General features: G+C 41.5%; 1 protein-coding gene across 2 annotated transcripts in view; it reads right to left on the reverse strand.

The window, feature by feature from the left end:
• Positions 1-7,699: 7,699 nt before the first annotated feature.
• Positions 7,700-15,535, reverse strand: part of LOC106598949 (lysine-specific demethylase 4A) — a 34,682-nt gene continuing 26,846 nt past the window's right edge. For both annotated transcript variants that reach the window (XM_014189982.1, XM_014189981.1), the window contains exons 20-22: positions 15,405-15,524; positions 10,078-10,170; positions 7,700-8,666 (exon numbers count right to left, since the gene is read on the reverse strand). In XM_014189982.1, the coding sequence (XP_014045457.1) occupies positions 8,526-8,666; positions 10,078-10,170; positions 15,405-15,524 (354 nt within the window). In that variant the 3' untranslated portion in view covers positions 7,700-8,525. The remainder of the gene's footprint in view (positions 8,667-10,077; positions 10,171-15,404; positions 15,525-15,535) is intronic.

The raw sequence follows: 15,535 nt of genomic DNA on the forward strand, positions 1-15,535 counted from the left end.
AGGTGGCTCTCTGTAAGTCTCCCAGGCCCCCGGGGGAGATAGAGCTGAACAGAGTCGATGAACCAACCCTGCCACCTGAACACAGGCACTCTCCTCACAGCAAGTCTCTCTCTGCCCTACAGGGACAGAAACCTGGCAGAACTCTCTCTGGAGTTGGTTTAAGCAATGCCTGTACATGTCAATGCCTGTACATGTCAGAGCACAATGGCCTAGTATGGTGAGCTCAGGAAGTATGGTGCATGAGCTCGAGGCATGACTACTATGGTTAAACTAGAGCTAGCAGAACCCACATTACCTGGGAAACAGTCAGAGGTCGACCCAGGACATAAATCAGTAAGGGCATATGTTATTTCATCCTCTCAACACAATGTACATAATGACATGTAATGAATATGATTACTACATATCTTAAAACATTTAAAGGAGAGCCGCACACTCTAGGAGCTCAGATGCAATAACCTAATATCCAACGTTTCAACAGACAAGCTGTCTTCATCAGGGTATAATGACAAACGCTGCGGGGTGACTAGTTTATATAGTGTCAAAGGACACACAGGTGTCTGTAATCATGGCCGGGTGTGGCCTGATCATTGGTTAATTGTCATATATTAAAATTGCATACAAAAAAACACAAATGGATAGCATACGATCATAGATACAATTTGGCTACAAGAATGGCTTCAGATCAAAGTCTACTTTGAGACCGAAGGGAGCAAGGGTCTTTAAATTACAGATTTTGTCCCTTCGGTCTCAACGTAGACCATGATCTGAAGCCATTCTTGTGATTATTGTGATTTTGCTATTCATTGTAAATGTTTGTAGGCTTATGAAGCCAAATTGTATCTGTGATCGTATGCTATCCATTTGTGTTTTTTGTATGCAATTTTAATATATGACAATTAACCAATGATCAGGCCACACCCGGCCATGATTACAGACACCTGTGTGTCCTTTGACACTATATAAACTAGTCACCCCGCAGCGTTTGTCATTACACCCTGATGAAGACAGCTTGTCTGTTGAAACGTTGGATATTAGGTTATTACATTATTGCATCTGAGCTCCTAGAGTGTGCAGCTCTCAAATGTTTCAAGTGTTCTACTCCGCTAGCCAGCACCTCGCCTAAATAGGTGTGCGTTTCTTTCGCCTCTAGATTACTACATATCCTTTAGCATCCTCTGCTTGTAGAAGTGCCCACTGAATGAACCAATTACAGAACGAGTCCAGTGATGTAACTCTGTAGGAGTTTGTCACTCCCTTTAGTAATTTCCTTTACATACACACACAGTTTGTCAATGGCTGCCAAAAGAAATTACCCCACTTTAACTGGCACAGTGCCATCACACACTCAGCACAGTTGCTGGCAGGCCTTCTAGAGAGCGTACAGTGCCTTCAGAAAGTATACATACCCCTTGACCTATTCCACATTTTGTTGTGTAACAGCCTGAATTCAACATTTCTTACCCATTTACACACAATAACCTATAAAGACAAAGTAAAAAACATTTTTGCAGATGTATTGAAAATTAAATATCTCAATTCAATCAATAAAACAATTAATTTACATTAAAAAAATCATTTACATAAATGCATTTACATAAGTATTCACACTCCTGAGTCAATACATGTTAAAATCACCTTTGGCAACTTTTACAGCTGTGAGTCTTTCTGGATAAATCTAAGAGATTTCCACACCTGGATTGTGCAACATTTGCAAATTATTATTTAGAAAATTCTTCAAGCTCTGTCAGGCGTGTTGTTGATCATTGCCAGACAGCCATTTTCAAGTCTTGCCATAGATTTTCAAGACTATTCAAGTCAAAACCTGGCCACTCAGGAACATTCAATGTCATCTTGGTAAGCAACTCCAGTGTTGTTGTTTCTGTTGCACTGCTTTGCTTTATCTTGGCCAGGTCGCAGTTGTAAATGAGAACTTGTTCTCAACTAGCTTACCTGGTTAAATAAAGGTGAAATAAAAAAAAATATTTGGCCTTGTGTTTTAGGTTATTGTCCTGCTGAAAGGTGAAATTGTCCCCCAGTGTCTGTTGGAAAGCAGACAACCAGGTTTTCCTCGAGGATTTCACCTGTGCTTAGCTTTCTTCTGTTTCTTTTTATCCCAAAAAACTCCCTAGCCCATGCCAATGACAAGCATACCCATAACATGATGCAACCACCACAATGCTTGAAAAAAAAAATAAGAGTGGTACTCAGTGATGTGTTGCGTTGGATTTGCCCCAAACATAACGCTTTGTATTCAGGACATGAAGTTAATTTGTTTGCCAAATGTTTTGTAGTTTTACTTTAGTGCCATATTTCAAACAGGATGCATGTTTGAAATAATGTTGTTTTAAAAAGTCACCATTTGCTGCATGGTGAAATCCCTGAGCGGTTTCCTTCTTTTCTGGCAACTGAGTTAGGAAGGATGCCTGTATCTTTGTAGTGACTGGATGTATTGATACACCGTCCAAAGTGTAATTGTTAACTACACTATGCTCAAAGGGATATTTAATGCCTGCTTTTTTTAAATCTACCAATAGGTGCCCTTCTTTGCGAGGCATTGAACAACCTCCCTGGTCTTTGTGGTTTGAAATTCACTGCGCGACTTGACGGACCTTACAGATAATTGTATGTGTGGGGTACAGAGATGAGGTAGTCATTTAAAAATGATGTTAAATAATATTGCACACAGTGAGTCCATGCAACATTATGTGACTTGTTATGCAATTATTTAGGCATTCCATACCAAAGGAGTTGAATACTTGACTCAAGACATTTCAGCTTTTCATTTTTACTTAATTTGTAAACATTTGTAAAACATAAAATTCCACTTTGACATGATGGGGTATTGTGTTTAGATCAGTGACAAAATCTCAATTCAATCAATAAAAAAATTCAGGCTGTAACACAACAAAATATGGAAAAAGTCAAGGGGTGTGAATACTTTCCGAAGGCACCTTGTGTACTGATCATTGAACAGGATGAGAAACGTTGCAGAAAATAGCAACATTGTGGTCTTTGACCACCAGACTTCGTCATCTTGATTTCCACCAAAGACAAGAACCTAAGAACTCGTCTTCAGTTACAGGAAAAAACATTGTTTAATTTCCTTACTTCCTAATTGCTTGAAAATTTAAGAGCCCAGTGCAGTCAAAACATGATGTTCCGTGTTTTATATACATTTCCACACTATGAGGTTGGAATAATACGATGAAAACAATTTAATTGAAAACAATCACAGTAAAGGTACTTAATTGTTACTCAGAACTGATTTGATATTGAGATTGTCTGCATTGGACCTTTACATTTTGGTCACTTATTGCCTTTCAGTATAGTGAATGTGTTGTCTCCATGTACAGTAGGCCTATTGTGTGTTAATGATTGTCATCATCTAATTTCTAACTATTCTGTTATAGTAGGAAAGACAACTACATTGTCTCTGTGCAAGCTTCCCATAGTCCTGTAAAAATGTCCTATAGACTATTGATTTTCAGGATCCATTATTGAAACCAATGTCAAATACTTTCGATCCAAACAACATTGTTAAATAACTGCATGAATGTAACTGGTGTTCTCCTCTGACAACCTCTGAACTGATAAACCCATATATCCAATGGTGCCCAGTCATAACTCTGTCTCACATGAGAGACCTGTCTCTCACATTAATCTTCTCTTTGTGCCAGACTGTATTTCTGTATTTATAATTATTGTTTGGATAACCTTATTTACTATTTATGTATTTTTATTTGATTATAAAAACATTTTTTTATATATTACACACACACACACACACACACACACACACACACACATACATACATTTTGACTCTTTATGCGATACGCACTGCAGAAAACACCGGAAGAAGAATTACCACAGTGAATTATTGTAATGTTTGTTTGTGTTAATTAATCCCATAAGGAGTAGAAGTGCACAGAGTGCCAGGGGCCAACACTCACCAAATTGCAGTGGAGCTCTCCACACCTCACAGGTCTCCCACTCCACAAGCCATTCTGTGCACCCGTAAAGCGGGGAAAGATGCAATCTGATGCCAACAGCAGAAACCAGGGGAAAATAGCAGATCCCCCTGGGGTGTAAACAGCATTAGGATGCAATGCTCTTCATGTGGTAGAAATACCATATGAAGACCAGATCGTGCACTATGTGCCACAATCATGCATGTAATGGTATGTTCTATGGTTATATTTACAGTGCATTCTGAAAGTATTCAGACGCCTTGACTTTTTCCACATTTTGTTGCGCTACAGCCTTATTCTAAAATTGATTAAATTGTTTTTTCCCCTCAATCTACACACAATACCCCATAATGACAAAACATTTAGAAATTGAGCAAATTTATAAAAAATGAAAAACAGAAATACCTTATTTACATAAGTATTCAGACCCTTTGTTATGAGACTCAAAATTGACCTAAGATGCATCCTGTTTCCATTGATCATCCTTGAGATGTTTCTACAACTTGATTGGTAAATCACCTGTGGTAAATTAAATTGATTGGACATGATTTGGAACGGCACACTCCTGTCTATTTAAGGTCCCACAGTTGACAGTGCATGTCAGAGCAAAAACCAAGCCATGAGGTCGAAGGAATTGTCCGTAGATTGTGTCAAGGCACAGCTCTTGTGACGTGTACCAAAACAATTCTGCCGCTTTGAAGGTCCAAGAACACAGTGGCCTCCATCAAATGGAAGAAGTTTGGAACCACCAAGAGTCTTCCTAGAGCTGGCCACCCGGCCAAACTGAGCAATCGGGGGAGAAGGGCCTTGGTTAGGGAGGTGACCAAGAACCCGATGGTCACTGACAGAGCGCCAGAGTTCCTCTGTGGAGATGGGAGAACCTTCTAGAAGGACAACCATCTCTGCAGCACTCCACCAATCAGGCCTTTATGGTAGAGTGGCCAGCCGGAAGCCACTCCTCAGTAAAAGGCACATGGAATCCCGCTTGGAGTTTGCCAAAAGGCACCTAAAGGACTCTGACCATAAGAAACAAGATTCTCTGGTCTGATGAAACCGAGATTGAACTCTTTGGCCTGAATGCCAAGCGTCATGTCTGGAGGGAACCTGGCACCATCTCTATGGTGAAGCATGGTGGTGGCAGCATCATGCTGTGGGGATGTTTTTCAGCGGCAGGGACTGGGAGACTAGTCAGGATCGAGAGAAAGATGTACAGAGAGATCCTTGATGAAGTCCTGAGCGCTCTGGAGCAGGTTCTCAGACTGGGGCGAATGTTCACCTTTCAACAGGACAATGACCCTGACCCTAAGCACACAGTTAAGACAACGCAGGAGTGACTTCGGGACAAGTCTCTGAATGTCCTTGAGTGGCCCAGCCAGAGCACGGACTTGAACCTGATCGAACATTAGCAGATGGTATTGTGAGTGTAGCGAAATGGGTGGTGTGCGCGCCTCAAGTCTCACTAGAAGGCTGCTCCGGCTCCCTCTCCTCCGGCCGTATTGTTGCGGGTCGGCCTCTGGAATCAGTTCAAATGCCCTCGGTCGTGCGGACAAAGGATCCGCTTCGGGAAAGTCATATTCCTGGTCGTAGTGCTGGTAAGTTGACGTCACTCTGATATCCAATAGTTCTTCCTGGCTGTATGTAATAACACTTAAGATTCTGGGCTAACACAATGTAAGAAATAATACATAAAAAAAAATATATACATATCTGGAGAGACCTGAAAATAGCTTGCAGCAACGCTCCCCATCCAACCTGACAGAGCTTGAGGATCTGCAGAGAAGAATGAGAGAAACTCCCCAAATACCGGTGTGCCAAGCTTGTAGCGTCATACCCAAGAAGACTCAATGCTGTAATCGCTGCCAAAGGTGCTTCAACAAAGTACTGAGTAAAGGGTCTGAATACTTAAGTAAATTTGATATCAGTTTATTATTTTTAATAAATTTGCAGATTTTTTTAAAAACCTAGTTTTGCTTTGTCACTATGGGGTATTGTGTGTAGATTGATGAAGGGAAAAAACGATTTAATCAATTTTAGAATAAGGCTGTAATGTAACAAAATGTGGAAAAAGTCAAAGGGTCTTAATACTTTCAGACTGGACTGTATGTTACAAAAGGAACGTTCCCTCTCATTGAATCCCAGTGATTGAATATAGGCTATTACCTATGTTTTACGTTCCCCAATTTCTGTGTTGTTGTGGGTTTGTATGTGTGTGTATTTCAGGAAATGGCTTCCTGGATTCTAAGCAGCTGATTGGTCTGCCCCATCGCAGATTGGAGTTCAGATCCCTCTCTCTTGTCAGAGGATACAGCTGTCTCTTCATTACCAACTCCTACTCCAGCTTGATAAAAGCCAGTGTTCCTGCCCGAGGAACAGAGCTTCTTTTAATGTCCTGTGTTGATTGTTGTGGCGGTCATGAAAAGTTTTGTGGATATTATTTTGTAGCCACTCCTTCCGAGGTATGTGTATGCCTATAGGACTTAGTGTTTTTGGTTATTGAAATTGTTCTGTTAATTTGTTCCCGGGGGGGGGGGAGCGGAACACACCTTGGGAGTGTTTAGGCCAGCGGGCATACATAACCCGTAGTATTTAATCTAAGACCTGGGCGGACAACCACCTGTATTTTGGTTAGCGCGTCTGGTGGTGCTAAAGGTTAGGTAAGTAGTGGGAAGGCAGGTAAGGTAGGAGGGGACTCAACTTTTACTGTCTTTGCTTTGGTTCCGTCCAGCCCCTTTTCCCCACTTTACAGTGTTAAGGAATAATGAATTCCCTGTAAACGGTATTTTTCTCTGACTCTGTCGTCCTTTCCCGTACCTACAATCACATACTTTTTCACTCCACGGGGAGTTGATGTAGCGGGGTGTTACGTTCGCTCCTCCAAGAGGCGTACGTAACAGCCTACTATCCAACCAGATACAGTATTTGTGCGAAGATGGTGAAGAGAACCAGACTAGAGGACTTTAGTTTCTGATGCCATTTGTTTGTCTTTGCCTGACCAGGAACTACAGACAAGTCTGTGAAATTGATGTTCATCAACGCTGCTGCCGTTTTCATTTTTCTTGCACAACGTTCATTTTATGAACTTAATGGGCAACTCCACCGCTTTTCAACCTTATTTTCATAATCTCCAGCACAATACCAGTGTCAACATGTGAAAACGGCGCATCTCAAATTTTTGTCGTCGGGCAGAACACTACATCATCTAAAGTTAAACTGATTTTCAAACAGAGATTTGCGGTGATGGGTAGCAAGAAAAATAAACTTGATGCAGGTTTTAAAAATCACTTTCACTCCTACCCTGTATTAAATTGTATTAAAAACGCGCTGTTTTCACATGGAGACGCTGGTTTGGTGCTGGAGATGAAGTGACAGAATTGCCCTTTTAAAAGGAGACGTTCACTATTTAACGGATGGTTCCTTACCCTGAAAATAGTCTATGGACCAGGATAAACTGTAATCCATGGTTCAGTTCTTTAAAAAACAGCCATTGCAAACTTCAGCTACCGCAAGCAAAGAAATATACAGACTGACCAGGTGAATGCTATGATCCCTTATTGATGTCAGTGTAGATGAAGGGGAGGAGACTGGTTAAAGAAGGATTTTTAAGCCTTGAGACATGGATGAATGGGCAAGACAAAAAAAATGCGAGTGCCTTTGAACGGGGTATTGTAAAAAGTGCTTTTTAGCAGAACGAGTAACTTGACTAACCTTGGCAAATACACACTACCAATTCAACATGGGATGGCAATATATATTTTTTAAACAATTCAAGAAACGAGAACAAATGTGCACATAAACACCTATCCACATAAATACATCTTGGGGATTTTTTGGAGATTGTAAGTGCAGTGAGCTGTGGTAAAACAGTTGTCCTCAAACATGCACAACTGACAAATGTAAATGCAATAAATCCAAAGCTTTAAAGTTGTATAGCTAAACTGAACCCAACAAGAAAACACTGCCCTTAAGGCTTGGCCTGCTAACTTCGATCATCCTCCTACTGTCACAGTAAACACAATCAAACCTGCACATTCCTATTGGAGATAATATGAAGTCCATAAAATGTATTGCAAAGCACTTCAGATTTTTTGTAATCAGTTAACAGCATGTTATTGAAAATCGTATTGAATTATGACCTGCACTATGAAATACCATCTTATGTAAAAATGTCAAATTAATGCTTTTGGATGGGTAATGCTAGAGGTTAGAATGCCGACTCAGCAAGTTGTCAGATGATATAATGCAACGCAAAACAAATGCCCAGCATGTTCCTATTCCACCTTAATTCATTGATGGTTCCTATTGTCATTAACAGACAGTGAAGGAGGAAGAAGAAACAATTCACAGAAATACGGGAGTTTCATAAAGAACCAAAACTCCCCTAAAATCCCAGCCGTGGTTTAAAAAAATGCCCCAGGGGCATGGAAGCCTTACACACCCAGAGAGGGAGTTTGTTCCTAATAGTACCCAGGTTTGGAGCCACTTGTCCAGGCTGTGGGTGCCCCAAAGATGCCCCCCTCTCTGGGTGTGTGGTGAGTTCATAAAGTAGAGGAGGGTTACTCCATCATAACTCTGTATAGGAGAGGCTCGATGTAGTCCTCTCTGTAACGGGAGTTGATGACTCGCTGTCTCTTGGAGCCCTGCTTGACCTCCTTCTCTGTGAATATCCCGTCGAAGCGCATGTCTGACGCCTTGGACTGAAAGAGAGAGAGAGGCCATGAGTAAATTAGCATCCAGTTATCTAGGAGTTAAGAGCCATTAACATAGTAAACTCAGCAAAAAATAAACTTCCCTTTTTCAGGACCCTGTCTTTCAAAGAATTGGCCAGGGCAATAAATTGCAATGTCTGTACTGGGAGAGGCCTAAGACAGCGTTACAGGGAGACAGGACGGACAGCTGATCGTCCTCGCAGTGGCAGACCACGTGTAACAACACCTGCACAGGATCGGTACATCCGAACATCACACCTGCGGGACAGGTACCGGATGGCAACAACAACTGCCCGAGTTACACCAGGAACGCACAATCCCTCCATCAGTGCTCAGACTGTCTGCAATAGGCTGAGAGAGGCTGGACTGAGGGCTTGTAGGCCTGTTGTAAGGCAGGTCATTGCCAGACATCACCGGCAACAACGTCGCCTATGGGCACAAACCCACCGTCGCTGGACCAGACAGGACTGGCAAAAAGTGCTCTTCACTGACGAGTCGCAGTTTTGTCTCACCGTGGGTGATGGTCGGATTATCGTCGAAGGAATGAGCGTTACACCGAGGCCTGTACTCTGGAGCGGGATCGAGGTGGAGGGTCCGTCATGGTCTGGGGCTGTGTGTCACAGCATCATCGGACTGAGCTTGTTGTCATTGCAGGCAATCAACGCTGTGCGTTACAGGGAAGACCTCCTCCCTCATGTGGTACCCTTCCTGAAGGCTCATCCTGACATGACCCTCCTGCATGACAATGCCACCAGCCATACTGCTCATTCTGTGTGTGATTTCCTGCAAGACAGGAATGTCAGTGTTCTGCCATGGCCAGCGAAGAGCCCGGATCTCAATCCTATTGAGCACGTCTGGGACCTGTTGGATCGGAGGGTGAGGGCTAGGACCATTCCCCCCAGAAATGTCCGGGAACTTGCAGGTGCCTTGGTGGAAGAGTGGGATAACATCTCACAACAAGAACTGGCAAATTTGGTGCAGTCCATGAGGAGGAAATGCACTGCGGTACCTAATGCAGCTGGTGGCCATGCTGACTGATGCTGACTGTTACTTTTGATTTTGACCCCCCCTTTGTTCAGGGACACATTCAATTTCTGTTAGTCACATGTCTGTGGAACTTGTTCGGTTTGTCTCAGTTGTTGAATCTTGTTAGATTCATACAAATATTTACACATGTTAAGTTTGCTGAAAATAAACGCAGTTGTCAGTGAGAGGATGTTTCTTTTTTTTGCTGAGTTTATTATGAATAGAATTTAAGAAATACATTTACATAGATTGGCATTATAAACATGGACCGAATCCAATTTTCATCAAAACTCATAAAAATGCGTGATTTCATATCACCTAATCTGATATAAATCAGTTTGGATTAAGGAACATTGCGAGAGACGCGTCTCACCATTCGGGACTTGACTCGTTTGGGCAGCTCCTCGTCTAGACTGTAGACATCTTCCCTCTTGGCAGACAACGACGACCCGTCCTCAAACTCCATCTGAGGTCAGCACAAAAAAACAATGACAAGTCACGCAAAAACAGGCTTCCATCCAACGTTACTTAAGAGGGTACTTCAGTCACCGTATATCAAAAACACCAGTTAACAGCACCCAAATTAGGGCCTGGAATTTGTCCTGGTCACAAGGAACAAAGTGTATGCAGCAGTATGAAGTGTAAAATATGTTAACTACGATGGCTTGAGAAAGTATTCAACCCCCTTGGCATTTTTCCTATATTGTAGCCTTACAACCTGGAATGAAAATTCATTTTTTTTGTATCATTTGATTTACACATCATGCCTACCACTTTGAAGATGCAAAATATGTTTTATTGTGAAACAAACAAGAAATAAGACAAAAAAACTGAACTTGAGCGTGCATAACTATTCACCCCCCCAAAGTCAATACTTTGTAGAGCCACCTTTTGCAGCAATTACAGCTTCAAGTCTCTTGGGGTATGTCGCTATAAGTTTGGCACATCTAGCCACTGGGATTTTTGCCCACTCTTCAAGGCAAAACTTTGCCAGCTCCTTCAAGTTGGATGGGTTCTGCTGGTGTACAGCAATCATTATGTCATACCACAGATTCTCTATTGGATTGAGGTCTGGGCTTTGACTAGGCCATTCCAAGACATTTAAATGTCTCCCCTTAAACCACTCGAGTGTTGCTTTAGCAGTATGCTTAGGGTCATTGTCCTGCTGGAAGGTGAACCTCTGTCCCAGTCTCAAATCTCTGGAAGACAAACAGGTTTCCCTCAAGAATATCCCTGTATTTAACGCCATCCATCATTCCTTCAATTCTGACCAGTTTCCCCAGTCCCTGCCGATGAAAAACATACCCGGAGCCTGATGCTACCACCATGCTTCAATGTGGGGATGGTGTTCTCGGGGTGATGAGATGTTGGGTTTGCGCCAGAAATAGCTTTTTCCTTGATGGCCAAAAAGCGCAATTTTAGTCTCATCTAACCAGACTACCTTCTTCCATATGTTTGGGGAGTCTCCCACATGCCTTTTGGCAAACACCAAATGTGTTTGCTTATTGTTTTCTTTAAGCAATGTATTTTTTTGAGGCACTGTTCTGTAAAGCCCAGTTCTGTTTAGTTAGCTCCTTGGTTTTCATGGTGTCGCTTGCTAGGTGGCGCCCCTTGCTTAGTGGTGTTGCAGACTCTGGGGCCTTTCAGAACAGGTGTGTGTATATATACTGAGATCATGTGACACTTAAATAAAGTCTACCTGTGTGCAATCTAACTAATTATGTGACTTCTGAAGGTAACTGATTGCACTAGATCTTATATGGGGGCTTCATAGCAAAAGGGGGTGAATACATACACTTAGGTTGAAGTCATTAAAACTTGTTTTTCAAGCACTCCACAAATGTCTTGTTAACAAACTATAGTTTTGACATTTGTCATTTTTCCAACAATTGTTTACAGACAGATTATTTCACTTAATCACAATTCAAGTGAAGTTTACATACACTAAGTTGACTGTGCCTTCAAACAGCTTGGAAAATTCCTGAAAATTATGTCATGGCTTTAAAAGCTTCTGACAGGCTAATTGACATCATTTGAGTCAATTGGAGGTGTACCTGTGGATGTATTTCAAGGCCTACCTTCAAACTCAGTGCCTATTTGCTTGACATGATGGGAAAATCAAAATAAATCAGCCAAGACCTCAGAAAAGAAATTGGAGACCTCCACAAGTCTGGTTCATCCTTGGGAGCAATTTCCTAATGCCTGAAGATACCACGTTCATCTGTACAAACAATAGTACGCAAGTATAAACACCATGGGACCACACAGCCGTCATACCGCTCAGGAAGGAGATGCGTTCTGTCTCCTAGAGATTAACGTACTTTGGTGCGAAAAGTGCAAATCAATCCCAGAACAACAGCAAAGGCCCTTGTGAAGATGCTGGAGGAAACAGGTAAAAGTATTTATATCCACAGTAAAACGAGTCCTATATCGATATAACCTGAAAGGCCACTCAGCAAGGAAGAAGCCACTGCTCCAAAACCACCATAAAAAAATCCAGACTACGGTTTGCAACTGCACAAGGGGACAAAGATCGTACTTTTTGGAGAAATGTCCTCTGGTCTGATGAAACAAAAATAGAACTGTTTGGCCATAATGACCATCATTATGTTTGGAGGAAAAAGGTGGAGGCTTGCAAGCCGAAAAACACCATCCTAACCGTGAAGCACGCAGGTGGCAGCATGTTGTGGGGGCGCTTTGATGCAGGAGGGACTGGTGCACTTCACAAAATAGATGGCATCATGAGGTAAGAAAATTATGTGGATATATTGAAGCAACATCTCAAGACATCAGTCAGGAAGTTAAAGTTCAGTTGTAAATGGGTCTTCCAAATGGACAATGACCCCAAGCATACTTCCAAAGTTTTGGCAAAATGGCTTAAGGACAACAAAGTCAAGGTATTGGAGTGGCCATCATAAAGCCCTGACCTCAATCCCATAGAAAATTTGTGGGCAGAACTGAAAAAGCGTGTGCGAGCAAGGAGGCCTACAAACCTGACTCAGTTACATCAGCTCTGTCAGGAGGAATGGGACAAAATTCACCCAACTTATTGTGGGAAGCTTGTGGAAGGTTACCCGAAACGTTTGACCCAAGTTAATCAATTTAAAGGCAATGCTACCAAATACTAATTGAGTGTATGTAAACTTCTGACCCACTGGGAATGTGATGAAAGAAATAAAAGCTGAAATAAAATCACTACTATTATTCTGACATTTCACATTCTTAAAATAAAGTGGTGATCCTAACTGACCTAAGACAGGGAATTTTTACTAGGATTAAATGTCAGGAATTGTGAAAAACTGAGTTTAAATGTATTTGGTTAAGGTGTATGTAAACTTCCCACTTCAACTGTATGCACGCTCCATTTTTTCGATTTTTTGAAACAAGTAATTCTTAATTTCACTTCACCAATTTGGACTATTTTGTGCATTACAGGTTGTGATGCAACAAAATAGGAAAAACGCCAAGGGGGTGAATACTTTTGCAAGGCACTGTAGTATGTGAAAAGAGTAGCAAGAAGGAAAAATGTTTTAAAGAAAAAAAAAAAAAACATTTACGCAAATCCGTACAGAGGAGGACCACATGATTGTTTGATGTGTTTTCAGAACCGTTGTACTTGCCAACCCAATTACACAAACCCACTCACAATTTCTCTATAAAAGTCAGCCCCCTGAATCTGTTGGTATGGGCTGAACGTGGTAGGAGCCCTAGTTGTGTACAGGCCAGCTGTTTGTTCGGCCACCTGCAATTGCTTATAAACTGTCCGCAACCGCAGAATAAAGTTGACACCTACACCAGACTCCAACCCACAAATATAAAAAAATGCTCTGTATGGTTCCCTTTTTTTCCTCTTAAATGTATTACATAATTATGTTTTTTTCTTCAACATTTTGGCTATTTTGTTTATTTATTGGACATTATGGCCTATTGATCAGTATGTGACGATGCAAGCTCTACTGCTCTCATCACGTCGAACCACCATTCCCCATGTGCGCCAAGTAGTCTACAAACATTTCCATTTCTATAAGTTGCATTAAACTTGTGAGTGCACCATTCATTTGTGCCATTAGAGCTAACACATTTCATTTGTTTATCCATTTATTTTTGGAGTTTCACTCATTGTAATATGCCACATGTTGGTTTGAGAGCTCCAGCGGTGTCAGGAGTGCAGTGTTACTAGTGCGCGTACGCCACACCTCTCTGTATTTCACGCAATCTGTCATTGCATTGGTTAGTCCCGTTTGGGATTCATACTATATTAGGACAATTATCCATTGTATTGCTTAACCAGTAACTGTAGCAAGTAATCCTCAAAAGGTGCACTATGCAGAAATGGCAGCGACATTTCCTGGTTTCTAAAATTCTAATTGTTTGCCCCATTTCAATTTGTGACAAAACAAGCAGTCAATGTGTAGAGAATCACTGTACCATCTAAACCACTGAAATATATTTTCCATAACCAGTTCTAATTTTTATTTTATTTTTTACTTTCAGCTATTTGAAGCAGGTGTACAAAACCGAAAGTAAAAAAATAGAAACGAAACGTCAAATGGGAAGCTTAGAAATAGCACAGATCTACCGCTTTTTAGACTTGCTTTCTATGGGAATAAAATTTCTATAAGTCACATTTTATGTGAATTTGGTCAGGTCACCCAAAAAGTTACATATTGTAGCTTTAAGTTTATTGTGGCGACATCTGTAGGTGTTAACATTCGTAGCCTAGCGGCTAAGAGCGCTGGTTGGAATTTGAGCCGACTAGGTGAAAAAAAAATGTGACCTTGAAGAAGTCCCTTAATAACCCTAATTCCTCCTGTAAGTCGCTCTGGATAAGAGCTTCTGCTAAATTACTAAAATGTCTGTTTCCTTTTAGTGTCTAGAATGATGATCTATCAATGGATCCACTTAAAGTACGCATTGGTATGGTTTCTCTCCAATTGGGTGTGCTGGGTTACAAGCTGCTGTTAAGGCAATATGTGTTGCGTGAGTTCTTGGCCTGCTTAAATGCGTTTTGCCTTTCATAGCTGTTGGTTACTACTGCGTGCTATTGTTCTTTATTTTGACATTTTGTCCTTTTTGTCGACTGCAACAAGCTACCAGAAAGTTACTTTTGGAACAATTCTAAGCCACTTCTGTAAATATTCACCTACACTATTTTCACTGGAGTAAACGTGTAAATAAAACCTTATTTTTGCACAGTATTTTTAATCTCTGGTTGTTCTCTTGTGCTCAAACCCTCCTCAATTAGACTGACAGATCCCGTGATATCTTAAGAGTAGTTGAAACAAAAACATTTGTGTAGCCTATTTGGCGCGCGTACAGTTAGGCCCTAAAACGTAAGCACTAATGCCAGATACAAATAATTAAAGAAAAACCTCAATGTAGTTCTTCTAGATATGAATTGCACAAGAATTATATACAATTACGGATTTTTGTACAATTTCTTATTTATATTCACCCTGTCCGCCACCCATCCATCAGCCATTCATCCACACAATATTTCATGACCCTAAACTCGCCCGCCCCGCGGATATAACTGCAGGTTACGAGTCAACCTGCGCATCACTATGGCGCACAGCCTGAATGTGGTTGAAATGAGGAAGTTAATTTGGCAGGGTAGGCTGTCATTGTAAATAAGAATGTGTGCTTAACTGACTTGCCTAGTTAAAATAAAGGTAAATAAGTGAATGTGGTCCCTATTACCTGGTACATAAGGATGGAGTGCGATGCGACAAACTTGGCCCCGTACAGCAGATTGTCCGTCCAGCGCACCTGCACCACGTCGCCCACTGCTGGCGGGCCCAGCTTGACGCAGTCCCGGTTCTGAAACCAAA

This window comes from Salmo salar, chromosome 03 (genome assembly GCF_965601325.2).
Source record: "Salmo salar chromosome 03, fSalSal1, whole genome shotgun sequence".
Lineage (NCBI taxonomy): Eukaryota > Metazoa > Chordata > Actinopteri > Salmoniformes > Salmonidae > Salmo > Salmo salar.